This window comes from Centruroides sculpturatus, unplaced genomic scaffold (genome assembly GCF_000671375.1).
Source record: "Centruroides sculpturatus isolate CEXI.00-Female unplaced genomic scaffold, Cexi_2.0 scaffold1604, whole genome shotgun sequence".
Classification (NCBI taxonomy): Eukaryota; Metazoa; Arthropoda; class Arachnida; order Scorpiones; family Buthidae; genus Centruroides; species Centruroides sculpturatus.
The window spans coordinates 122,824-150,401 of NW_019385845.1; the positions used below are offsets into that span (position 1 = coordinate 122,824).

The window sequence follows — 27,578 nt, forward strand, 5'->3', positions numbered from 1 at the left end:
TATATATAATACAACTAGGGAATTCGATCCCGGTCCTTATTTCTAATCCCAGGATTTCGGGATTATACTTATTCAATCCCGGGATCCCGGGATTATTTCGGTATTGAGGGTTAATAAAAAATAAGAAAATCTTACAGAAATCAAAAATTCAAAATTTAGACAAAAATCAACATATTTTACAGTATACACCTAGCTAATTTAATCACTCTAACTAATCAGACTCAGAGTCAGACTAACCAGACTTAAAATCACTCAGTCTTCATGTTAAATTTATTCTTTTTTAAGCATCACTGAGATCTCTTTAAACTCACATAAATTGAAAAAACCTTTATGTAACAAACTATGCAAATAAACGTTGAAAATTAACAAAAATCTCTCTTAACATCGACTAAATAGACTACTTTCATATAGCAACCTAGTAAGTAGGTAGTAAGATAAGTTTCTTAGCAAAAAGTATTTAAAAATAATATTAATCAGTCACATTTTTCTTAAATATAAAGAAAACTAATCTAATAGGAACATTCTAATTTGAATTGCGAAAATATGATCTGAGAAATAACAACGCATCCTGTGTCTCATCACCAAGTCTGCTTCTCAATTTGTTGCACATATATGCAGCTGCTGAGAAAACGCGTTTAGGTTTGATGGAAGTTGGAGGAATCGTTAGTAAATACTTATAAGCCCGTTCTAGTTATAGCTTCGAGGACACGGGGAGGTTGGAAGAAAACAGTCCGGTCGACACAGATCGGGATTGTAGGAGTAAAGGCTACAATCCCGATTGTTTCGATCATTGTAAGCATGCCTTTCTAAAAATAAACACGTTAATTTTGTAAATTCGGTCTCTGTGTGAGTCTCTCAGCATCCAGCAAACCACTACTCCCAAACGTAAAAAGACTTTCTCGCATCATCCTGACAGATCACGGGCAAGGCGGGGGTCGTAACCTTTTCACCTAAGGTCGACCCCCCTAAGCGAGAGGCGTCGGGTCTATATTAACCACACTGGCAAAACAAGATGGCTGACACATTGACAGGTAAAACGCACTGAGTAGTGCTCTTGACTGCGCCAGAAAATCGATTGGCGCCCGCGAAAATTCAAAAATACAAAAATGAAGTATATTACCAAGTAACCCAGTGAGAACTGCTTGCCTATCATTTTAGTTGAAAATACAAGAAGTTTTATTCCAAGCAAGCATCGCAAGCCCGCTAGGTTAATTTCTGCTGCTTGCTTGGAATAAAATTTCTTGTATTTTATATTAAAATGATAGGCAAGCAATTCTGTTAAAAGCACTGGCACTGAACGTTTCGCTTCATGCAGTCTATTTTGCAACTTTTTAAAAAATGATGTCAATCCCGAAAATCTCGGGATTAAAAAAACTTAATCCCGAAAATTTTGGGACTGAAAAGTGGTCGGGATCCCGGGATCAAATCCTCTAAATACAACAGATGTGTGCCTTATTTCTGGATATACATGTCACAGTTACAGTTCAGACAAAACCAGGTATTAATATGGGTATATTGCAAGGATACACATCTATCATTATGTATTCTAGTAAATTCCAATGACCAAAACTATTATAAAGTGACAGAATTTACAGAAGTGGTTCAAAGAGCATATACACACTGTTCAAGTAGGGCAAGCAGGATGGATGGAAGAACTAGAGTGCATTAAGAACATTGTGACTGCACATGGCTGTAATAGACAACTGATAAATCAGAGAATTGTGGCATTTTGAGGATAATCTATTTCTGCATTGTGAAATTAGTTCATACATGGACTTAAGTGTGGTGTCATAATCTACTGGTATTAGATTGTCTTTGTTAAATGACTGGTTAGGTTATATTCCAATATTTATCAGAAATATGTTTATGTTCCATTCATTTCAAATGAAAACTGTCATTCAATTGTCATTTTATCTTAAAAAAAATTGATAAAAAAATGACCAAAAATGTTCAAAAATGAAAAATATCACTGCATTTTAAAGTTTCTATTGTGATGTGCTTATCTCATACATCACTTGAGACATCAATCATATCAAGCCACTTGGAATAACTGTAGATATACAAAGTATGTAAAAAAGACATGGCAATTAATTACAAGGACAATAACATCCTGTCACAAGCATGGTGGGCCTTTTATGAAATCCAGTATATCAATTTTTGTAATTGATTAACATCGATAGTCACACTTGCTTCACTAACCAATCAGATACTATCTTGTTTTTAAAAATTTTGTTGTTCAATTAGTATGTTCATTTTTAGAACAGTTGTAACCTAATGATGATTGCTAAAAGCAGTCAAAAACATTAGTTTCTCATTAAATTTTACATTTCTTTTGCTGAATTTTTTTGGTTTATAAGATCAGAACTTAGGATTGTATTAGAATGGCATAGTCAGAAAGGCCATGCATGTGGGTGAGTGAGGTCAAGAAGAGGCAACTTGTCTTTTTGCTCAATTACCATTTATACATGAGAGAGAGAGAGAGAGAGAGAGAGAGAGAATGTACAATCTACCTCAAATTTTACATGTTAAATGGCACAATAGTTCAACAATCAAGCTGTTCTGGGCTTGTTTGATTGGCCATTTCTTCACTGATTGTCCACTTCAAGAAATGAAAGGATGGGTTTGGTGCAGCAGGTGACAAGTGTGAGTGGCCAACTGTTGGAAGGAACATTAATTCTGCATCAGGATGATCTAGGATTTGTGTATGTGGGTGGTGCAGAGGAAGCAAAAACGACAAGTGTCTTATATAAAATCTATTTATTGTGAGAGATTTCTTACATAATAGGGTTCCAAATACAGAATGCAAGATAATCCATGTCCACAAAGGTAAGTTCATAACACGCTGTTCAAAAGCTCGTTGAACTGTTTGCGACAGTGTGATAACATCATAGAAGGAAAATCAGTAGCCCCGGGACAGGTGCGTGAAGGTTGAAATTGAATGGACTGAAATAGGCAGGGGTCAATGGCACTTTTGGTCCTCAGTCTCCTATACTGCTTCTTGATGGTTCTGCCACTGACTCCAAGCCAAGACCAGTTCGGGTTGCAAGAAAGGTCCATTTTAGACGGTCTATCCGACACCATCCTTTGACTCTGACAGAGAGATTTTGACAAAACTATGAAACCTGTACTCATAATTTAGCCTGTTGTTTCCTTTCTCTGTCAATTTAGAATTTTAACAATCGTACGTGATGTCTCCCTGATCATCAAACCTTTCCCTTTTTCTATCTACCCTAACCTCAATCTGTTGTTTACGAGCACCAGTGTCAAGACCTCTCGGTTGACATTGACATATTGTCAACATATGCAAGAGTCGAACCCGGATGCCTTTTCTCACCTCCGCATCACTTTGTTTAGATAACAACATTTCTCTCCTCCTCTCTCTTACATAACTTACACAACCTTTGTTCAGATTTAGTTGTAACAATTATATTCCCCTATATGATATGCAATTAAATTAATTTCAAACCTTATCTAAAAGCTCACACAAGTGGCAGAGTCCAAAGAGAAAAGAAAAATTTTAACACACTAAATAAAACCAGCAGGTGTTCATAATTGTGAAAAAGGTGATAGTGCTGAATCCAAAAGTATATAGTGTGTCAGTGGAGTTGATGGATGTATGCTGCAGGTTTGGATGTTACTGACTGAAAAATTTTCTGAGTCTTTAGTATTTATAAGATTTGCCCTTCAATCAAACATTCCAATTGGTTTTGAACCTTCATCCTCGTATCCTGAATGATCTTTTACTTGTTGCCAAGATTAATTTGAGACAGTCTCAGGCCACAGCAAAGGTCGATGTTGATGTTTTGTTTGATGCTTAATTAATGTAATCTTAACTGTTGAGAAAAAGAACCTAAGTTAGCATTCACCTGTAAATTTGCCAAAAAGCAGAAAGTTCATAAGTACGTTTATATTATTTTGCTAAGTTATTGGCAAAAAGATGATAAGGTGAGTGTGGAGATTTACAGGATAAAGCCACCACCATCGAAGATCACTGAACATGCACTTACAAAACACGAGATCACTGAAATTTATAGACAGACTGACAAGTATCTGCACAAACCACGTATTGTCTAATACATGGTATATTTTGAATAAGCAGTAATGTGTTCAGACACTTAATTACAGATATAAATACAAAGGTAACTGTATATATGTAATTACATCGTACAAATGTACTGTACATATGTAATTACATCGTTTGTCTTTATGTTTATTATATTTATTGAGTTACTGTTAATTTTAAATGTCATTCATCAAGCTACTGTTAATTTTTTATTCATTAAGCTCATTTTATTTTATTATTTTTAATTTTTATATTCATTAATTTTATAATATGTTGTTATTTTAAAATTATTCCATAAAGCCTGCTGTTAATGTTCTTAATGTCTATATTCAAACCTGATTTGATGGCTACTAATACAGTTAAAAACATTTGTCTAATAAAAATTACTACTAGATTTAAAAAAATTTTATACAGATATTGCTTTTTCCATATAAAACAAGATATGAAATACATCTGCAATGCTGCAATACTTGTCTGTGAACTGTTTTGTGATGCCATAAAATGTAACTCCTCATCATTCAGTTTTATTTTGAAATACTAAATACTATAATTCAAACATTACAATGTAATAAAATAGCAGCAGCTTAAATTTAAATTATAGAACATCATTTAAGGATTTTATTATGTTCATATTACTTACTTTAATTCAATTAACTTATCTAATCAGCTATAATGCTTATTTGAATTGATACTGTTTTGAGAAGTACATACATAATACATACTGTTCAAAAGTTTATCTAATGTTAAATATATACTTTAAATAAAAACTTAGTTTATTTACGCTTATTTACACACAAATAAGAACATGCTCTTATGTTTGACAGCTTGTTTGGGCTTATAAGAGAACTGCACCAATGCATCATTGTAAATTAAATGTAAATGTACCAAAACAGTAATTCAGTGGTATCTCTGTGGTAACCATTATTAAAAATAAAAAAAACTTCTGAAACTATAAAAAAGTTTTTTAAAATGGTGAGTATTTTTAGTTACTTTGCAGAATATAGTGCCATTTTGCCCAATCTATAAGAATATACTCTTATACACACAAAATTATGGTAACTAGTTCAATAAGAATATAATATTCTTTTTCCACATTCCTATTCAAAAAGCTTTAGTTTTTCTTATCTTTCTTATTTAAATATGAAGTCATCATACTGTAATTTATGCAATAATGCAAACAAAATTTCAAAAACTTGTAACTATAATTATAAAAAATATATATAAAATTAAATGATTTTATTTTTAAATAAAAAAATTATAGATTTTAATGACTTTANATAATGGTAGCAGATCTATTTTATCATCATCCTGTTGATTTCCATTTCCAGAATGCCTTGGACTGGAGCGAGTTCGTCTCATATGAGAAGAATCATCTTTCCACTTGGACGACCTGACCAATCTCTTTTCTTTAATGTTTTTATTTCGAGAAAGCCTCTTTTCCAAATTATAACCTACAATATTTACAATATTTCAAATTAGTACAAAATAAATCATATCACAATTTCAATAAAATTGATTAATTAATAATATTTTTTTAAATCAGTTATTTACCTCCATTCATGCTAGCCTCAATATAAACTCTTAAACAATGGACACAACTTTCAAAATTTTCCATTGTTATATGAGCAGCATCACGAATTAAAAATGCTATACATTCACAAGCTTTTGTAAAAGCAAATGGATCATGAGGTAGCAATTCCTGCTCAAGAACTATATTGTACTGATTGACTGGGAGAGGACGTATAGGAACTGATTCTACTTCTCCTTCTTTATTAACCTAAAATAAATATTTGATAATTTTAAAAATTCTTAAAACAATTATTTTAAAATGACACAATTTAAATTAATCATATTTTCTTTGAAAAAGACAATAACCAGACAACAAAATGATGACAATACCAGATGTTAACAGTTTTACTTTGATTACACTTGATTTTTAAAATCAATTCAAAATTATAGTAGAGCGTCGTTTATCCGAATCAATTAGGGACTGGGGTAGTTCGGATAACTTATTTTTCGGATAATGAATCATGTACGAAAAAATATATTAATTTATCCCATGTTGAAATTTCTCTCCGTTGCGTGTCGCTTCGCGTTGAATTTTTGTCGATGTTAAGCCTAACAAAGGCTATTGTATCATTAAAAATTATTTTTTTATTTTGTACAAACAAAATAAATTTATTGAAAAATATAAAAACAATAAAAAATTATACTTCAAATGTTAATTTAGTATCAAAAACGTAAAATATTTGAGTAGCCCGAGAAATAGCCGAAGATTGCAGCGCCACAGCACTAGCGAAAATTTTAATTTGCCGACTGGAATGCTTTCGGATAACGGATGTTTTGGATAACCAGCTTTCGGATAAACGACGCTCTACTGTATTTATAAATCAATAAATTCTAATTATTAATATTCTCAATAGTAATAAAAAAATTTTACTATTGAAATTTATTATTGCTAAAATGAGCAAGCATTCTATTCTAAATAGCATATATATTTCTGTATTAATGAGTTGAGTTCCCAAGGCCTAATTAATTTCCACTCAGGAAATTTTTAATCTATTGATTTTTTATATTAAATAATTATTTCCAGAGAACTGCATAGTGAATAATTATTTCCACTTAAAAGTGAATCTGACGGCCAAAAAAATTGCCAGGAAATAATTGCCGTGAAATAAATACCCCCAAATATATGTTTTTATAGAAAAACTATATAAAAAATTTTAAATAATCTAAAAAAAATGCTTTTATTTGATAAATATAGCTGCAGAAATTGTTATTCTTTCATTTGACAGCACACTAACATTCACACTTGCAGTCTACATTGTTTACAAACCAGCTGACCTTTTTTTGAGAACAGCTGGTGACTGCCATGTGTTTACATGTATGCCTAGGGTAAGTTGGTTTTAAGCAGGAGGGGAACTATTTTACCACATCTATTTAAATATAACATGAAATTTTTGATTCTTATGCTATTGTAATATGGGGTGGGCTGAAAAGGTATATATAAAAAATTCTACTGAATAAAAAACAAAACAAAAAAAAAAAAACTTGCTGATGTCATAAAAAACATCCAATAGTATTTTGAAAAATTTTACCAGTCAAATCGGTCCAATAAAAATTTAGAACAATTTAACTAATTTGATAAAAAACTCTCATAAAAAACAATAGCGTGTGAGGCCCAAGCAATACTCGAGCTCACATGTTAAAAATACATAAAAGTGTCAAATCAAGGAATTGGGATTTGATTCTAACACTCGTAAAATTGGAAGAAAACCTAAATAAAGTCGGAAAATAATAAAATTATTAATCAAGAGAGAAAAATAAGTTTTTCAATAACCTTAAAAGGAGATGCAGCGCTGAGATTGTGTGTCAGACTTATAAGAATTCAAAACATTAAATACGAGCAGGAGTTTCAAGGTATGATTAATTTCCCTTGATCAGATTAAAACACAGTGTCGAATTAAACCTTTGGTAGCCCAAAATGGTCTGTTATCTGCTTAGATACAGGAAACCGACCAATTAAAGGCTAGAGATCAGGGAAAGAGAATCTTTTAAAATCATAAAGAATCATTTCAATTTCATCTAGCATCAAAACCAGCTCTAGGGCCAATAAAGCAAGCATCTGTTTGGGATGATAAATTTTCAAAGATAGCAATACACAAAAAAAAATAATTCCATAAAAAATACATAAATTACACACAAGTGAAATTTAAAAAATCCAACTTTTTAAAATGCAGACATCACAAACAAATTCATTGAAGTGGCAGAAAATCTAGAGCTAGTCCAGTCTAGCATTCAATTATACAGAATGAAAGTTTATAATAAAAATATTTATAATGTCACTCATCTAAAATTCAAAGATTTTTATTTAATATGCATTTACTATAAAAATACACTAATAATTCCATCTTATTCTAATCAGTTTTGTTCAAAAATTATTTACCAGAATCCATCCTGTTGCATTATTAATATTTTCTTGATTAATTTTGTAATGTCTAGGTGGTCCACTTGTACCTTGTTTATCATATAACTCACTATCGGATGTATAACCACGATCTACATTATATATTTCTTCGTGACCTGTATTTAGCTCCCCATCTGATTGTGCTCCTATAAAGATTATATTAATACATTAAATCTAATATTTCACAAATTTAAGTTAAGTATTATAAAATTTAGTTTCTTTACCAGTATCTCCACTTGTAAGATCAGATGTTATGTGTAATGATCTCGGAGGTTTCGAACCAGCTCCTGCACATTCCAACAACATAAATATTATGGACCAATCTTCAGAAGAATGTATATTTCCACCATTTGAATGTAACAATTCATACAAAGCACATACAATTTGAGAAGATACAAATAGAAGTGTTGGTGATTTTAGCAGCAGTAACATTTTTAATGAATGCAAAACCTGAAATTAGTATCAATTATTACTAATATTTATAATAATAATAAATCAACTGACTGATTTTTTATATTAAAACTGTTTTTTTTTTAAATTATACAAAAGAAAATGTCATAAAACAATTGATATCCTCCCCTGAAAATAATGCCCGTGACAAAGGATTACAATACAAACAACAAAGAATAAAAATCAATAGAGATAATATAAATATATATTTAAATATAACCAAAAAATTATGTGTTATAAAGCAACTATTTACAAATGTGTTTAAAATATAAAAAATGATATAAAAGTGTTCCACAAAGCGCACATTGACCAATAGAGAAAGGATCTGAAAGAAATGGCAAGCCTCAAAGATGGGGTTAAAAAAAAAACAAATTTGGTTGAGTAATGTGTAGTGGAACTGTTAGGTACAGCCAATCAGAATGAATGGAACTATAAAAGTATTTATATAAAAGTAAACAATCAAAGTTCGGTAAAACTGGGAATTCCCTATCTGAACCTAGCTACATTAGCATTAGGGTTAAAAAGAAGGTTGTAAAATTTATTTAAAATAAGAAAATCAAAATCAATGTTGGATGTCACATCAATCTTTTACTTAAGGAAGAGAAGAATTGTCACAAAAGGCATTAAATATGTACAAATAACGCTTTATTCTCTAGTGCTTTCGACATGTAATAAGATATCATCCTCAGGCAGATATAAACACAAATAAACCTTTCAAACAAACTTTTTAAACTAAAATTAACAGCTTTAGTCCTTTAGAACAAAATTATATTTAGAATAAACAAACGTAAAGAATTTAAACTAAAGTGTGCATGGTGGTAATGCACATGCGCCATAATGAGTAGATTAGGTGCTGAGAGTGAAGCTAGAGATGATGTTTTAGTCTTTTATGTAAGTTGACCCACATTGCAGGCAACTCAAGTGTGGGGGAGTTGCATGGATTTAATAATATGGTAAGAAAGGTCTCCCTAATGTATACCAGGCTCCTATGATCACAACATCAGAGCATCACCACACAGTTCCACAGCAGGGTGTGTTGGTGTTGTCACACTTCAGTGTCACACCTGCCTACCATGATGGAATGTTGGTATTCGGAGATGTGTCAAGACAACATTCTAGTTGTCGCTCCTATGTAGTGGGTGCAAATGCCAGATGTATTTTCTAATGGGCTAAAGCACGGGTGTCAAACTGGCAGCCCGTGGGCCGATGTGTTTTTTCATGGCCCCCAACCACAATGCTCTGCAATAATATAAAAAACAGAACAATGTGTTACGAAGAAAATAGCAAGAAACCATCATGTCATTGCTTTTGTGACAATCACTCGTCATAAAATATTTAATATTGGACACAATGCCCTTTGGTAAGATCCCTGAACGTTCCATAATCCGTTAGGCCTGGAGGGGCAATATACCCGGTGGGGAACAGGAGGGGTATAAAGGGTCAAAGGGCTGACGGAAGTTGATATGTTGATAAAATTGATGAAACAAAAAAAAACGAATTTGATAAATGTGATGATTTCAAAGAGTTACAAGAAATTTTCTCTCTTTTCATTGGATCTTTTTCCTTTGGAATTGAAAAAGCTCCGACTTCAATACAACTGAATTGATTGATTTCCAGAATGATTCGGTTTTAAAAGACAAATATCGAAAAGTAAAAACTCCCAAAATATATTCCTATTTAGGTAAAAATTACCAAGACATTAAAAAGTTTGATGTGCAAATTTTAGGTTTTTTTTGAAATATGTACTTATGTGAGCAATTATTTTCATGCATGAAATTAAATAAAATGGCTTACAGATCAAGAATAACTGATAAACATCTATCTGCCATAATGAAGATTGTTTGTTCCATCTTTGAATCAGATATTGGAAAACTAGTAGTAGGAATAAAGTGCTGACAAGTTTCCGATAAAAGCAATTAATTTTAATTTTATAAATATGTACAATAAATAAAATAAAAGTTGTTGAGTTGGATTCACTGAATTAAATAATGTGTTTTAATAGCCCATTCCTGCATTCTCACTTTAAATTATAATTTTAAGAAAAGTTGTAAATGTGATATGGCTCACATGAATCTTACCAGTTGCATTAATGGCCCATAGTTTAAATGAGTTTGACACACCTGGGATAGAGTATACACCCAACTTCTCTAGTATGAAAGTGGCATCCCTGTCATTGCATAGAAGTCTCCTGAGACTTGAACATGGGATGACCAGTAAATGTAACAGGTGTTGTCTAAAAATGTGGCAAATGCTGGCAGTGATGCAGCCACAGAATGGTAGTGATGGATGGACTCAACACAAAAAAACCTTTTTTAACATCCCAGTATGAACAAATTTAAACAAAACGAACATTTTGTTTAAATTTGATGGACTATTGTGCAGTCCTTTGGAACATGTAAAGTGGTGGCAGGAAAAAGAGATCTTTTAACCTTATCCAAGATATGTTTATATTTGGAATTGGTATAACCCACCCCAGTTACTGCTGAGCAAATGGCAGTAAGTTCAATGTTGGTAGCACTTTGCATGGAGGGCAAGAGAAAGGCCCTTCTAATTAATGGAGCTATATAGATGAAAGAAAACACATTTACAAATATATTGGAAAAGTGATAAGTAAAAAGCAAAAGTAAATGGAGAAATACCCAAATATAAAACTGATAATTTTTCTGTAATTAACATTTCTACTAAAATGGTTTCTTAGCATGAATTACAGTTTGAATATATAATCTTTTTTGAAATATTCTTCTAAGATATTTCAAAATTTATTTCAAATGTGAATTAATTTCAAAAATATCAAATTAAACAAATATTATATATATGAAAAAATGAACCCAAGACTATTTTTATCACATTTGATAAACTACTTATGTTTATCAATACACTTATAAATTCTTTCATTAAATCAGGAGGAATGATTTATTCTCAAAATAAACTTGCTTTTCTTATTAGAAAAATAATATATTGTTAATTAGCTTAGTTTTAAATAAATAAATCCATCTTTTACTAATAATAAATGAAACAGTAAATGTACCTGAGGTATCAGTTCTTCTCTTCGAGCCATTCGAATAACGATTCTTAAAATGCCAACAACTCCACGTTCCAACAGAAAATAATGCTCCCCGGCAGCTGCTTCCATAATTAAACTATATAAATGATCTCTGATTCCTGGCCAAATAGTTGTAATGCGGTCTCTGTAAAATTAAAGAACAATGCTAGATTCTTCTAAATGCATATGTATGTAAGTTATAATTTATAAAATTCAAAATTCTAATAAATTTTTGCAAAATAAGAACATTTAAAATTTTTCAAATATATACTAGTGATATCTATATATATGTTACAGTCGAAACCCGTTTTTAGTTAGAACGCGTTTTAACTAGTTGAAACTAGTTTATACTGAATGTCTTTGTTAAAACCCGTTTTGTCTAGTTAAAACTAGTTTTAAGTCAAATTCATTTTTGACTAGCAGTAAATTCTAGTTTTAACTAGACAAAACGGGTTTTAACAAACACATCCAGTATAAACTAGTTTTAACTAGTTAAAACGCATCCTAACTAAAAACTGGTTTGACTGCAACGCATAGAGTGATTCGGGGTAAGATGGTAAGCGGGGGAAGATGCCTAATTTTTGATATTTTCAAACGGTGACGTCACATATTGTCATGTATTTGTATGATGAATCGTTGGGCCAATATTGAGTGCGGAAAGCTGTAGTTGGCTACCGTTACTTCATTTTCTACATCCGAGAAGAATAAAAGCTAGATAAGAACGAAGTTTTTGTTGTGAAATGTTTCTAGAATAATTTTAAACTAAAAGTTAAAATGGAATTTATTAAAAATTGCTAAAAACAATTAATGTGTGATGTAGTTAAGGTTCTAAAGTTTCCATTGTCAGCTACCGCCGATCCCGATCGGACATGCTGGAGCACGTGACTCTACTAGGCATCTTACCCCAACAAATGGAAAATATGCCACATTTTTCTTGGGGTAACGTGCCTATTTTTTGTTAATTGATTTCCAATATGCCTATTTTTAATAAACTTTTGTTTTCTCGTTTTATTGCAGGATATGCATAGAAATTATATAAGGACTTCTCAAAAAAGTTTTTGGACTGAAAAAAGCTTTCAGCTAGCTATAGAACACGTTAGAACGGGCGGAAACTTAACAATACTTATACTGTGCTGTTATACTTACTATGAAGTACTTTGTACTACATATGCAATAAATTAAATTTGGTTAAGAAATTCAAAAATTAATTTTAAGCAATTATATTTGTTATCTTACCCTAATGGCATTTGGCATCTCACCCAGATACTTGGGGTGAGATGCTTAAAATGCCAGACAGTGAAAAAGTCGTCATTGCAAACACAGTATAGAATTTTTTAAAATAAACTCCAAACTTTTATTTGAAAGACATACTCCAGAATATGATATTTTCATTAGAGGGCTCCTAAACTCAAATTAGCGCTGTAATTTTCTTCATAAGCAAAATGTTAGGCATCTTCCGCCGAATCACTATACATAACTTTATTTCCCCCAAACATATTTATGTAGCTAAAATTAGTTTTAACTAATGTTAAAAGTTAAAACTAGTTTTATCTAAAGTCAAAACATGTACAGCAGTAAATTAACTAGACAAAACCGGTTTTGTCTAGTTAAAACTAGAATTTACTGCTAGTCAAAAATGAATTTGAGTTAAAACTAGTTTTAACTAGACAAAACGGGTTTTAACAAAGACATTCAGTATAAACTAGTTTCAACTAGTTAAAACGCGTTCTAACTAAAAACGGGTTTTAACTGTAACACATATAAAATTGCTAGTCCTGACTGACTGACTCATTCACTCACTGATTCATCATCGCCTAGAGCAAACTGCTGAACCTAAAGTGGTGAAATTTGGTACACAGTTAGGGTACGTCATGAAAACGCACACTAAGAAGAGATTTTTCGAAATTCCCCCGCGGGGGGAGAGGGGGAGGATTAAGTCTTAACCGGAAGAACGGCTTCTACTGTACTATTTTAGATGCAATTTTTTGTTTTTATCTGCATTCTGGTAGGAATGCCATGAGAATGCACACTTCGAAGGTATTTTTCGAAATTCCCCAGCGGGGGGGAGAGAAAGAGTATTAAGGCTTAACCGGAAGAATGGCTTCTACTGTACTATTTTAAATGAGATTTTTTGTTTCTGGTGGTAATAACTTAATTTCCAAATGTACGATATTTACGTATTACGATTTTTTAATTAAATGTTTGAACCGTTTTAAATTCGAATTTGTTACTGCATATTTGTTCGATTATAGAATTATTGCAAACGTTCTAGANAAACCTGAAATTAGTATCAATTATTACTAATATTTATAATAATAATAAATCAACTGACTGATTTTCTATATTAAAACTGTTTTTTTTTTTTAAATTATACAAAAGAAAATGTCATAAAACAATTGATATCCTCCCCTGAAAATAATGCCTGTGACAAAGGATTACAATACAAACAACAAAGAATAAAAATCAATAGAGATAATATAAATATATATTTAAATATAACCAAAAAATTATGTGTTATAAAGCAACTATTTACAAATGTGTTTAAAATATAAAAAATGATATAAAAGTGTTCCACAAAGCGCACATTGACCAATAGAGAAAGGATCTGAAAGAAATGGCAAGCCTCAAAGATGGGGTTAAAAAAAAAACAAATTTGGTTGAGTAATGTGTAGTGGAACTGTTAGGTACAGCCAATCAGAATGAATGGAACTATAAAAGTATTTATATAAAAGTAAACAATCAAAGTTCGGTAAAACTGGGAATTCCCTATCTGAACCTAGCTACATTAGCATTAGGGTTAAAAAGAAGGTTGTAAAATTTATTTAAAATAAGAAAATCAAAATCAATGTTGGATGTCACATCAATCTTTTACTTAAGGAAGAGAAGAATTGTCACAAAAGGCATTAAATATGTACAAATAACGCTTTATTCTCTAGTGCTTTCGACATGTAATAAGATATCATCCTCAGGCAGATATAAACACAAATAAACCTTTCAAACAAACTTTTTAAACTAAAATTAACAGCTTTAGTCCTTTAGAACAAAATTATATTTAGAATAAACAAACGTAAAGAATTTAAACTAAAGTGTGCATGGTGGTAATGCACATGCGCCATAATGAGTAGATTAGGTGCTGAGAGTGAAGCTAGAGATGATGTTTTAGTCTTTTATGTAAGTTGACCCACATTGCAGGCAACTCAAGTGTGGGGGAGTTGCATGGATTTAATAATATGGTAAGAAAGGTCTCCCTAATGTATACCAGGCTCCTATGATCACAACATCAGAGCATCACCACACAGTTCCACAGCAGGGTGTGTTGGTGTTGTCACACTTCAGTGTCACACCTGCCTACCATGATGGAATGTTGGTATTCGGAGATGTGTCAAGACAACATTCTAGTTGTCGCTCCTATGTAGTGGGTGCAAATGCCAGATGTATTTTCTAATGGGCTAAAGCACGGGTGTCAAACTGGCAGCCCGTGGGCCGATGTGTTTTTTCATGGCCCCCAACCACAATGCTCTGCAATAATATAAAAAACAGAACAATGTGTTACGAAGAAAATAGCAAGAAACCATCATGTCATTGCTTTTGTGACAATCACTCGTCATAAAATATTTAATATTGGACACAATGCCCTTTGGTAAGATTCCTGAACGTTCCATAATCCGTTAGGCCTGGAGGGGCAATATACCCGGTGGGGAACAGGAGGGGTATAAAGGGTCAAAGGGCTGACGGAAGTTGATATGTTGATAAAATTGATGAAACAAAAAAAAACGAATTTGATAAATGTGATGATTTCAAAGAGTTACAAGAAATTTTCTCTCTTTTCATTGGATCTTTTTCCTTTGGAATTGAAAAAGCTCCGACTTCAATACAACTGAATTGATTGATTTCCAGAATGATTCGGTTTTAAAAGACAAATATCGAAAAGTAAAAACTCCCAAAATATATTCCTATTTAGGTAAAAATTACCAAGACATTAAAAAGTTTGATGTGCAAATTTTAGGTTTTTTTTGAAATATGTACTTATGTGAGCAATTACTTTCATGCATGAAATTAAATAAAATGGCTTACAGATCAAGAATAACTGATAAACATCTGTCTGCCATAATGAAGATTGTTTGTTCCATCTTTGAATCAGATATTGGAAAACTAGTAGTAGGAATAAAGTGCTGACAAGTTTCCGATAAAAGCAATTAATTTTAATTTTATAAATATGTACAATAAATAAAATAAAAGTTGTTGAGTTGGATTCACTGAATTAAATAATGTGTTTTAATAGCCCATTCCTGCATTCTCACTTTAAATTATAATTTTAAGAAAAGTTGTAAATGTGATATGGCTCACATAAATCTTACCAGTTGCATTAATGGCCCATAGTTTAAATGAGTTTGACACACCTGGGATAGAGTATACACCCAACTTCTCTAGTATGAAAGTGGCATCCCTGTCATTGCATAGAAGTCTCCTGAGACTTGAACATGGGATGACCAGTAAATGTAACAGGTGTTGTCTAAAAATGTGGCAAATGCTGGCAGTGATGCAGCCACAGAATGGTAGTGATGGATGGACTCAACACAAAAAAACCTTTTTTAACATCCCAGTATGAACAAATTTAAACAAAACGAACATTTTGTTTAAATTTGATGGACTATTGTGCAGTCCTTTGGAACATGTAAAGTGGTGGCAGGAAAAAGAGATCTTTTAACCTTATCCAAGATATGTTTATATTTGGAATTGGTATAACCCACCCCAGTTACTGCTGAGCAAATGGCAGTAAGTTCAATGTTGGTAGCACTTTGCATGGAGGGCAAGAGAAAGGCCCTTCTAATTAATGGAGCTATATAGATGAAAGAAAACACATTTACAAATATATTGGAAAAGTGATAAGTAAAAAGCAAAAGTAAATGGAGAAATACCCAAATATAAAACTGATAATTTTTCTGTAATTAACATTTCTACTAAAATGGTTTCTTAGCATGAATTACAGTTTGAATATATAATCTTTTTTGAAATATTCTTCTAAGATATTTCAAAATTTATTTCAAATGTGAATTAATTTCAAAAATATCAAATTAAACAAATATTATATATATGAAAAAATGAACCCAAGACTATTTTTATCACATTTGATAAACTACTTATGTTTATCAATACACTTATAAATTCTTTCATTAAATCAGGAGGAATGATTTATTCTCAAAATAAACTTGCTTTTCTTATTAGAAAAATAATATATTGTTAATTAGCTTAGTTTTAAATAAATAAATCCATCTTTTACTAATAATAAATGAAACAGTAAATGTACCTGAGGTATCAGTTCTTCTCTTCGAGCCATTCGAATAACGATTCTTAAAATGCCAACAACTCCACGTTCCAACAGAAAATAATGCTCCCCGGCAGCTGCTTCCATAATTAAACTATATAAATGATCTCTGATTCCTGGCCAAATAGTTGTAATGCGGTCTCTGTAAAATTAAAGAACAATGCTAGATTCTTCTAAATGCATATGTATGTAAGTTATAATTTATAAAATTCAAAATTCTAATAAATTTTTGCAAAATAAGAACATTTAAAATTTTTCAAATATATACTAGTGATATCTATATATATGTTACAGTCGAAACCCGTTTTTAGTTAGAACGCGTTTTAACTAGTTGAAACTAGTTTATACTGAATGTCTTTGTTAAAACCCGTTTTGTCTAGTTAAAGCTAGTTTATACTGAATGTCTTTGTTAAAACCCGTTTTGTCTAGTTGAAACTAGTTTATACTGAATGTCTTTGTTAAAACCCGTTTTGTCTAGTTGAAACTAGTTTATACTGAATGTCTTTGTTAAAACCCGTTTTGTCTAGTTGAAACTAGTTTATACTGAATGTCTTTGTTAAAACCCGTTTTGTCTAGTTGAAACTAGTTTATACTGAATGTCTTTGTTAAAACCCGTTTTGTCTAGTTGAAACTAGTTTATACTGAATGTCTTTGTTAAAACCCGTTTTGTCTAGTTGAAACTAGTTTATACTGAATGTCTTTGTTAAAACCCGTTTTGTCTAGTTGAAACTAGTTTATACTGAATGTCTTTGTTAAAACCCGTTTTGTCTAGTTGAAACTAGTTTATACTGAATGTCTTTGTTAAAACCCGTTTTGTCTAGTTGAAACTAGTTTATACTGAATGTCTTTGTTAAAACCCGTTTTGTCTAGTTGAAACTAGTTTATACTGAATGTCTTTGTTAAAACCCGTTTTGTCTAGTTGAAACTAGTTTATACTGAATGTCTTTGTTAAAACCCGTTTTGTCTAGTTGAAACTAGTTTATACTGAATGTCTTTGTTAAAACCCGTTTTGTCTAGTTGAAACTAGTTTATACTGAATGTCTTTGTTAAAACCCGTTTTGTCTAGTTGAAACTAGTTTATACTGAATGTCTTTGTTAAAACCCGTTTTGTCTAGTTGAAACTAGTTTATACTGAATGTCTTTGTTAAAACCCGTTTTGTCTAGTTGAAACTAGTTTATACTGAATGTCTTTGTTAAAACCCGTTTTGTCTAGTTGAAACTAGTTTATACTGAATGTCTTTGTTAAAACCCGTTTTGTCTAGTTGAAACTAGTTTATACTGAATGTCTTTGTTAAAACCCGTTTTGTCTAGTTGAAACTAGTTTATACTGAATGTCTTTGTTAAAACCCGTTTTGTCTAGTTGAAACTAGTTTATACTGAATGTCTTTGTTAAAACCCGTTTTGTCTAGTTGAAACTAGTTTATACTGAATGTCTTTGTTAAAACCCGTTTTGTCTAGTTGAAACTAGTTTATACTGAATGTCTTTGTTAAAACCCGTTTTGTCTAGTTGAAACTAGTTTATACTGAATGTCTTTGTTAAAACCCGTTTTGTCTAGTTGAAACTAGTTTATACTGAATGTCTTTGTTAAAACCCGTTTTGTCTAGTTGAAACTAGTTTATACTGAATGTCTTTGTTAAAACCCGTTTTGTCTAGTTGAAACTAGTTTATACTGAATGTCTTTGTTAAAACCCGTTTTGTCTAGTTGAAACTAGTTTATACTGAATGTCTTTGTTAAAACCCGTTTTGTCTAGTTGAAACTAGTTTATACTGAATGTCTTTGTTAAAACCCGTTTTGTCTAGTTGAAACTAGTTTATACTGAATGTCTTTGTTAAAACCCGTTTTGTCTAGTTGAAACTAGTTTATACTGAATGTCTTTGTTAAAACCCGTTTTGTCTAGTTGAAACTAGTTTATACTGAATGTCTTTGTTAAAACCCGTTTTGTCTAGTTGAAACTAGTTTATACTGAATGTCTTTGTTAAAACCCGTTTTGTCTAGTTGAAACTAGTTTATACTGAATGTCTTTGTTAAAACCCGTTTTGTCTAGTTGAAACTAGTTTATACTGAATGTCTTTGTTAAAACCCGTTTTGTCTAGTTGAAACTAGTTTATACTGAATGTCTTTGTTAAAACCCGTTTTGTCTAGTTGAAACTAGTTTATACTGAATGTCTTTGTTAAAACCCGTTTTGTCTAGTTGAAACTAGTTTATACTGAATGTCTTTGTTAAAACCCGTTTTGTCTAGTTGAAACTAGTTTATACTGAATGTCTTTGTTAAAACCCGTTTTGTCTAGTTGAAACTAGTTTATACTGAATGTCTTTGTTAAAACCCGTTTTGTCTAGTTGAAACTAGTTTATACTGAATGTCTTTGTTAAAACCCGTTTTGTCTAGTTGAAACTAGTTTATACTGAATGTCTTTGTTAAAACCCGTTTTGTCTAGTTGAANCACACACACACATTCATTTTTATATATATATAGATTTGTAAATACTACATAATGATGTAAATATAGATTTGTAATAGTGATGGGACAATACCAAAATTTCTCCTAATTCTAATTTCAATTTCAATTCTTTTCAATACTTTCTAAATTTTATTTTAGTTTAGAAAAATTAATAATTTACATTACAAGCATGGTATATTAATAGTAATTAATAAACATCAAGCTTAAGAATGAAAAACGATTGGGAAATTCAGAATCATATTTGGAAAAAAACCTGAAAATTCTCCATTTATATATAGATATGCATGCTTTTATTGTGTACTACAAAATAAATTTGTAATCTTATTTCAGATAAAGTTAATATTGCAACACTATCCGCAAATAAATTACAAATTAATTCCCTTCTACTCAAAGAACTATCGCATCCTGTCATCTAGGGTCACCATCTCTGGAAACTGGTTCATTGGCTGACATGATAACTGGAAGAATGAAAAAATAAACAAGATGCACTTCTTTTTTTCATGCTTCTCGCAATTGGCATGCACCGTAAATGTTTTAATTCCATTGTATTTAATGCTAAATAAAGTTTAGAAAATGATGTGACAAGTCAAATTTCATCATTGTTGTCATCATGAGTTAACCATTTTTGAATTCATTCATTTGAACTACAAATAACTAGACTGACCCATCTTAAAAAAAAATCAATTTTTAAAACTCAAAACGACAGTAAACTTGGCACAAACAAGTATTTTTACTTGAAATTGTGCAAATTTCCTTTGAAAATTTAACATATTACAGAATGGTCTGTGAATAGTTCATAACAAAAACTTTCATAATTATAATGAGAATATTGTTTTATCATTAACATACTAAAAATTAAATATTGTTTTATATAATATTTTTTTCAATCAAAATATAATTTTGTGTATATTTTAAATTGTTTTGCTGACACTTAAATATTTCTGCCAACCACCAGCCTTAGTGTAAAATTGCTGGTCAAGTTGGCCCAATACCGGTGGGTGGCAACCTTAATGTCTATCATTTATATAATGAACAGCAGGAGTGTCAAACTGATGATGCTCTGAAATTAAATAAAACGGCTTATGGATCAAGATTAACTGATAAACATCTATGTGCCATAATGAAGATTGTTCTCAGTCTTTGAATTGAGATATTGGAAAACTATGAGGAGGAAGATAGTGCTGACAAGTTTCCTGTGAAAACAATTAATTTTAGTTTTTTATATATGTACATTAAATAAAATAAATGTTTAAATAAAAGTAATACTATAGCAACTATATATTGTTGTATCGAATTCACTGAACTACATAATGTGTTTTAATTGCCCTATCTATATTCCTGCATTCTCACTTCAAATTATAATTTTAAGAAAATTTGTAAATGTGATGGTGATGTGGCATGCATAAATCTTACCAGTTGCATTAATGGCCCGTTGTTTAAATGAGTTTAACACACCTGATGTACACCCAATCTCCCCTAAATGGGAACAGTTAGTACAGACCAAGTGCAATCTTTCATTGCTCTTACTACACAAAAGAAAAGTCTGACATGACAGACACCACCTTGTATTAATATATGGGGCATCGCCTAATCTCTGCTTTGTCACCATAAAAATTTCCAATAAACTAATACTTAATTGCTAACATCATAATTTAAATAATTTCAATCTGCAACTGAAACAAATACTGTAATTAATTTTCTTATTAAATGTGGAAAAATCATTTTAAGNTGTTACGATTAGTCTTCATTAAGTACTTAGGTGTATTAAATTATAACATTTCAGACATTGTTATAAATATTTTTATATATTTCGATTTTTTAACCAAATGTTCGAACCTTTTTAGATTCAAATTTGTTATTGCGTATCGGTTCGATTATAGAACGATTGTAAACGTTCCAGAAAATTGATCAAATTGAAAATTGTTTGTTTGATTCTTGGCAATTCTCATCATTCTCGGCGGTAGGTGTTATATAACAATTACTATGGTTGTTGAAATACTAAATATAAATGGGGTTTGCTTGCAAAACCTCCGCGGGTGAAGTCACAGGTAACAGCTAGTATATATATAATTAAACATAAAACTGATCATTTTTCTATAATTAACATTTCTAGTAAAGTAGTTTCTTACTTTTTTTTTATTTTTCGAAAAATTTTATATATAACTAGCTTACCCGTCACGCATTGCTACGATCTCAGAAAAACGAAATTCAAGCAAACTCGTTATGATAAAATTCAATTTACATGTTATCATTTTTATTGAAACTTATTATTATTCATTTTCATCAGGAAAACATTTCAAAGTATCGTTTCAATTCTATTTATTTATTAAAGTGCTTGTGGATACATGATATTTTTTGTTTTTCCGTCTGGCGCGTACACGAATAAATCAGAAGGTTTTCTGATGCATGAGCTGGCTGCATACAGTTGTCCGTGCAAGAAGCATGATATTCCCCATTTTTATATATATTTTTTAATCCTTTATAATTTTGATTATTTAATTTCTCCTTCCTCTCTTCCTTGGCATGTTGTGAAATTTCTGATAGTTGGATAATAAACTGTTTTATTGTAATTTGTCTTTTTAAATTATTTCGAGTCAATATTAAAATTTGGAAAAGGGGGATCCCTATATCGGTAAAATAGGCGAATTTCCTCCTACAACTTCGGTTGTTGTTTGGGATACAGTTAAGATTTTAACAAAGTTCGAGCAAATACGTAATTAGCAAAAAAAAGTTGAAATAAAGTGATCAAACAAAAATTATTACAAATATCGTAAATAACAGTTCACAAATGCATATATAGAGATATTTTTTGGAGGCGAAAATGGTCTTCACAATTTGAAATCCATCAATCTCACGATGAAGTGCTCATATACACTATCGTAGGATCGCACCATCTATCGTAGGATAAATGTACTATGCTAGAAACGGAGTGTATTAAAAAACTTTCCAAAGCTTCGTGGCAATCGTACTATGCCAGAAACTTTCGCGAGAGTATATTAAACAACTTCCCAAAGTTTCACGGCAATCGGATAAATGATGTGGTAATGCATGAACGACAGACAGACACACACACACATTCATTTTTATATATATATAGATTTGTAAATACTACATAATGATGTAAATATAGATTTGTAATAGTGATGGGACAATACCAAAATTTCTCCTAATTCTAATTTCAATTCCAATTCTTTTCAATACTTTCTAAATTTTATTTTAGTTTAGAAAAATTAATAATTTACATTACAAGCATGGTATATTAATAGTAATTAATAAACATCAAGCTTAAGAATGAAAAACGATTGGGAAATTCAGAATCATATTTGGAAAGAAACCTGAAAATTCTCCATTTATATATAGATATGCATGCTTTTATTGTGTACTACAAAATAAATTTGTAATCTTATTTCAGATAAAGTTAATATTGCAACACTATCCGCAAATAAATTACAAATTAATTCCCTTCTACTCAAAGAACTATCGCATCCTGTCATCTAGGGTCACCATCTCTGGAAACTGGTTCATTGGCTGACATGATAACTGGAAGAATGAAAAAATAAACAAGATGCACTTCTTTTTTTCATGCTTCTCGCAATTGGCATGCACCGTAAATGTTTTAATTCCATTGTATTTAATGCTAAATAAAGTTTAGAAAATGATGTGACAAGTCAAATTTCATCATTGTTGTCATCATGAGTTAACCATTTTTGAATTCATTCATTTGAACTACAAATAACTAGACTGACCCATCTTAAAAAAAAATCAATTTTTAAAACTCAAAACGACAGTAAACTTGGCACAAACAAGTATTTTTACTTGAAATTGTGCAAATTTCCTTTGAAAATTTAACATATTACAGAATGGTCTGTGAATAGTTCATAACAAAAACTTTCATAATTATAATGAGAATATTGTTTTATCATTAACATACTAAAAATTAAATATTGTTTTATATAATATTTTTTTCAATCAAAATATAATTTTGTGTATATTTTAAATTGTTTTGCTGACACTTAAATATTTCTGCCAACCACCAGCCTTAGTGTAAAATTGCTGGTCAAGTTGGCCCAATACCGGTGGGTGGCAACCTTAATGTCTATCATTTATATAATGAACAGCAGGAGTGTCAAACTGATGATGCTCTGAAATTAAATAAAACGGCTTATGGATCAAGATTAACTGATAAACATCTATGTGCCATAATGAAGATTGTTCTCAGTCTTTGAATTGAGATATTGGAAAACTGAGGAGGAAGATAGTGCTGACAAGTTTCCTGTGAAAACAATTAATTTTAGTTTTTTATATATGTACATTAAATAAAATAAATGTTTAAATAAAAGTAATACTATAGCAACTATATATTGTTGTATCGAATTCACTGAACTACATAATGTGTTTTAATTGCCCTATCTATATTCCTGCATTCTCACTTCAAATTATAATTTTAAGAAAATTTGTAAATGTGATGGTGATGTGGCATGCATAAATCTTACCAGTTGCATTAATGGCCCGTTGTTTAAATGAGTTTAACACACCTGATGTACACCCAATCTCCCCTAAATGGGAACAGTTAGTACAGACCAAGTGCAATCTTTCATTGCTCTTACTACACAAAAGAAAAGTCTGACATGACAGACACCACCTTGTATTAATATATGGGGCATCGCCTAATCTCTGCTTTGTCACCATAAAAATTTCCAATAAACTAATACTTAATTGCTAACATCATAATTTAAATAATTTCAATCTGCAACTGAAACAAATACTGTAATTAATTTTCTTATTAAATGTGGAAGATTTGGAAATCATAACGAGATTTGCTCAATTACCAAAAAATGACTGATTTTTCTGATTCATCATCCCATCACTATTATGAACTGCATATATAAATATACAGTGTCTATAAAATAACAACAGAGTGATCACATCTCTTTAAAATAATAATGTACTTTTTACCAATTTTCAATCTGGACATAATATTAGCTATATTCATCTAAATGACCTCAAAATTAAAGGTCAGAAAATAAAATGTATATTTGTGTATGTATTCCCAAAAGAAAAAGAAAGCATATGTATTGTAAGTAAAACTGTGTTATTTCACTGAAAATATAACTTTTCATCATCATTGTGGATAATTTACTCATTCTACTTCATTACCCTTAAGTTCTCTTTCTGCATTCTTCTTGTTTTTTTCAATTGCTTGGCTAAAGGTCTTATGTAGGTAATACATTTTAAATCTTGTAGTCACTCCCCTAGTCCAAAGTTGGAGTAATGAAATAATATTAAGTGGTAAAAACAAGACTGATGTTTTGATACAAATTATTAGGATTTGTTAAGTAACCATGAGCACTGTCTAAAATTAACAGTTACAAATTCAAGATTTCTGTGGCAAAAATAATTGCACTTTTTGATGTTGCCAGGTTACATTTAATTATATAAACTGGCAACATTATAAAATGTGTATCAGGAAATTTTTCATAAAAAATGTGTTACAGAAAGCAATTGCAAAAAATATTTGAATACTCAAGAACTCGCAATAAATCTCAACATAATGTAAATAAGCACTGTTGAAACACTTCACTGTCGTGGAATNTATATAGGAGCCACTAAAAGATCATTAAATGAAAGATTGAAGGAGCACAAAAAGAATGTAAGCTTTAAACAACCAGTCACGGCTTTGGCCAATTACGCGATAGCAGATCCAACAGAGATCGACATCAAATGGAGCAAGGCAGATGTCATACAAAAAGTGAAAAATATAAAACATCTAAAATATGCAGAAGCCTGGCACATTTACAAGAGCAAAGAAAAAGGGCGTAATATAAATTTCCGTGAATCGAACAAAATAGCGTCGGCATGGAAAGCGGCAACTTTAAAATTATAAAATTATATTTATGAGCATGCGCAATCGAGAAGAACGTGCAGTTTGGAATCTCCGTTATGCAAATTTGAAATATATTTCGATTGATAATTCGATCCTGATGAAGGTTTGTGAATCAGACCGAAAACGTTCGACAGATGTAAACTAGACTGCATTTTAAAGGTATAGTGAATTTTTGTTAAATAGTAATGCAGTTAGAGATAGAATGAATAGAATAAATCATAACGAGATTTGCTCAATTACCAAAAAATGACTGATTTTTCTGATTCATCATCCCATCACTATTATGAACTGCATATATAAATATACAGTGTCTATAAAATAACAACAGAGTGATCACATCTCTTTAAAATAATAATGTACTTTTTACCAATTTTCAATCTGGACATAATATTAGCTATATTCATCTAAATGACCTCAAAATTAAAGGTCAGAAAATAAAATGTATATTTGTGTATGTATTCCCAAAAGAAAAAGAAAGCATATGTATTGTAAGTAAAACTGTGTTATTTCACTGAAAATATAACTTTTCATCATCATTGTGGATAATTTACTCGTTCTACTTCATTACCCTTAAGTTCTCTTTCTGCATTCTTCTTGTTTTTTTCAATTGCTTGGCTAAAGGTCTTATGTAGGTAATACATTTTAAATCTTGTAGTCACTCCCCTAGTCCAAAGTTGGAGTAATGAAATAATATTAAGTGGTAAAAACAAGACTGATGTTTTGATACAAATTATTAGGATTTGTTAAGTAACCATGAGCACTGTCTAAAATTAACAGTTACAAATTCAAGATTTCTGTGGCAAAAATAATTGCACTTTTTGATGTTGCCAGGTTACATTTAATTATATAAACTGGCAACATTATAAAATGTGTATCAGGAAATTTTTCATAAAAAATGTGTTACAGAAAGCAATTGCAAAAAATATTTGAATACTCAAGAACTCGCAATAAATCTCAACATAATGTAAATAAGCACTGTTGAAACACTTCACTGTCGTGGAATGATTGCAAAAAGTAGATGTTTAAGTTCTGCATGCATTACATAAAAAGACAAATCAAATCAAATGTCAAAACTTCATGCAATGTGAAATATGTAAAAAACAATAACCTGACATTTGATATTTTAATCTAAAAAGGACTAAATGAAAACTTTCATTTAACACAAAAAACTTCAGTAACTTGAATTTTTAGATCAATAAGTGGGAGTTTACTGTGAAATCAGTATGTAAAATATTACGAGAATCATTAATCAACACCACAATAACCAGTTTACTTATGCTTTATTTTTATCAAATATATCATTTCAAACAAATGTAATAATGATAAGATTATATTTACCTATTTTGCAAAGCAATTTTTATTAGAAGCTCTGTTAAGAAAACAGTTGATTCTTCATAACAATTTCCCAAAGAGATAGGTGAATCAGTTCCATGACATGAATATATAAGTGTCTAAATAAATGAAATATTTATGTAGAATTCTGCATAAATGTAAAATAAATTTATTTTTTCATTTTTTGTATTTGATAAAAATTAATTACAAAATAATACAAATATTATAAGAAATGACCCAAAAGAAATCAGATTAAATTTTTTTTTAATGAAATCTTAATATTGCATTTATTCATTTATATAATTTAAAGGATTAAAACTAAAGCTTCAAAATTTTCATACCAAGATTGATTTTTGGTACATAAGATGATTGTCAATTAATGTTAATTGTAGTTTCTGTCATTAAAAAAATTACTTTTTTGTGATGGGAGGCAACAANATCATAATATGGCAGTCTAACCACACACCTCTAGACAAATTACTTTGTATCTATTTATTAACTTAGCATTGTAGCCCAATAATTCAACAGATTGTCTAGTTTCAATTAAAGTATCAAATTAATAGAGTTGATTACTTGAATTCCTTTTTTTATCCTTTTACACTGTTCTATAATTATCAGTTTAAACTTTTGTAATGTTTCCTTTAATCTTTAAACTTTTAAAATTTTTAAATTCTTTAAGTTTGAACTTGTAGATTGTGCGTTCTATCATCGTTTTTGTCATTTTAATTACATGTTCTATTTGGAGATTGTCCAAGGATGGGTATTAAAAATGTTAACATGTTTGATATTAAAAAGTTTTTTGAAGGATTCTAATAATCGAATACAGCTGTGTTCTGCACTTTTTAAATATTTAAACAATGCGTACGATAAACTTTTTGTGATGAGTACGATAAACGATGCGTACGTTTTGTGCCTCAGAAAAGCTATTAAAAATTCTCACAACTCTACAATAATAATTTATGTATAACATTATTTTAAAAAAATAATTTTTTGTAAGCGTAACGATTTTTTATCGTACGCATCGTTTAAAAAGTTTTTGTCAGAAAATTAA

General features: G+C 30.5%; 1 protein-coding gene across 1 annotated transcript in view; it reads right to left on the reverse strand.

Moving 5' to 3' along the window:
- Window positions 1-26,646, reverse strand: part of LOC111642469 (Golgi-specific brefeldin A-resistance guanine nucleotide exchange factor 1-like) — a gene marked incomplete at its 5' end in the record, with an annotated part of 87,167 nt that extends 60,521 nt beyond the window's left edge. Inside the window, 6 exons of the mRNA XM_023388822.1 lie at window positions 5,336-5,514; window positions 5,615-5,840; window positions 8,010-8,176; window positions 8,255-8,480; window positions 16,832-16,991; window positions 26,534-26,646. Of these exons, the coding sequence (XP_023244590.1) occupies window positions 5,336-5,514; window positions 5,615-5,840; window positions 8,010-8,176; window positions 8,255-8,480; window positions 16,832-16,991; window positions 26,534-26,646 (1,071 nt within the window). The remainder of the gene's footprint in view (window positions 1-5,335; window positions 5,515-5,614; window positions 5,841-8,009; window positions 8,177-8,254; window positions 8,481-16,831; window positions 16,992-26,533) is intronic.
- Between the last annotated feature and the right edge of the window lie 932 nt (window positions 26,647-27,578).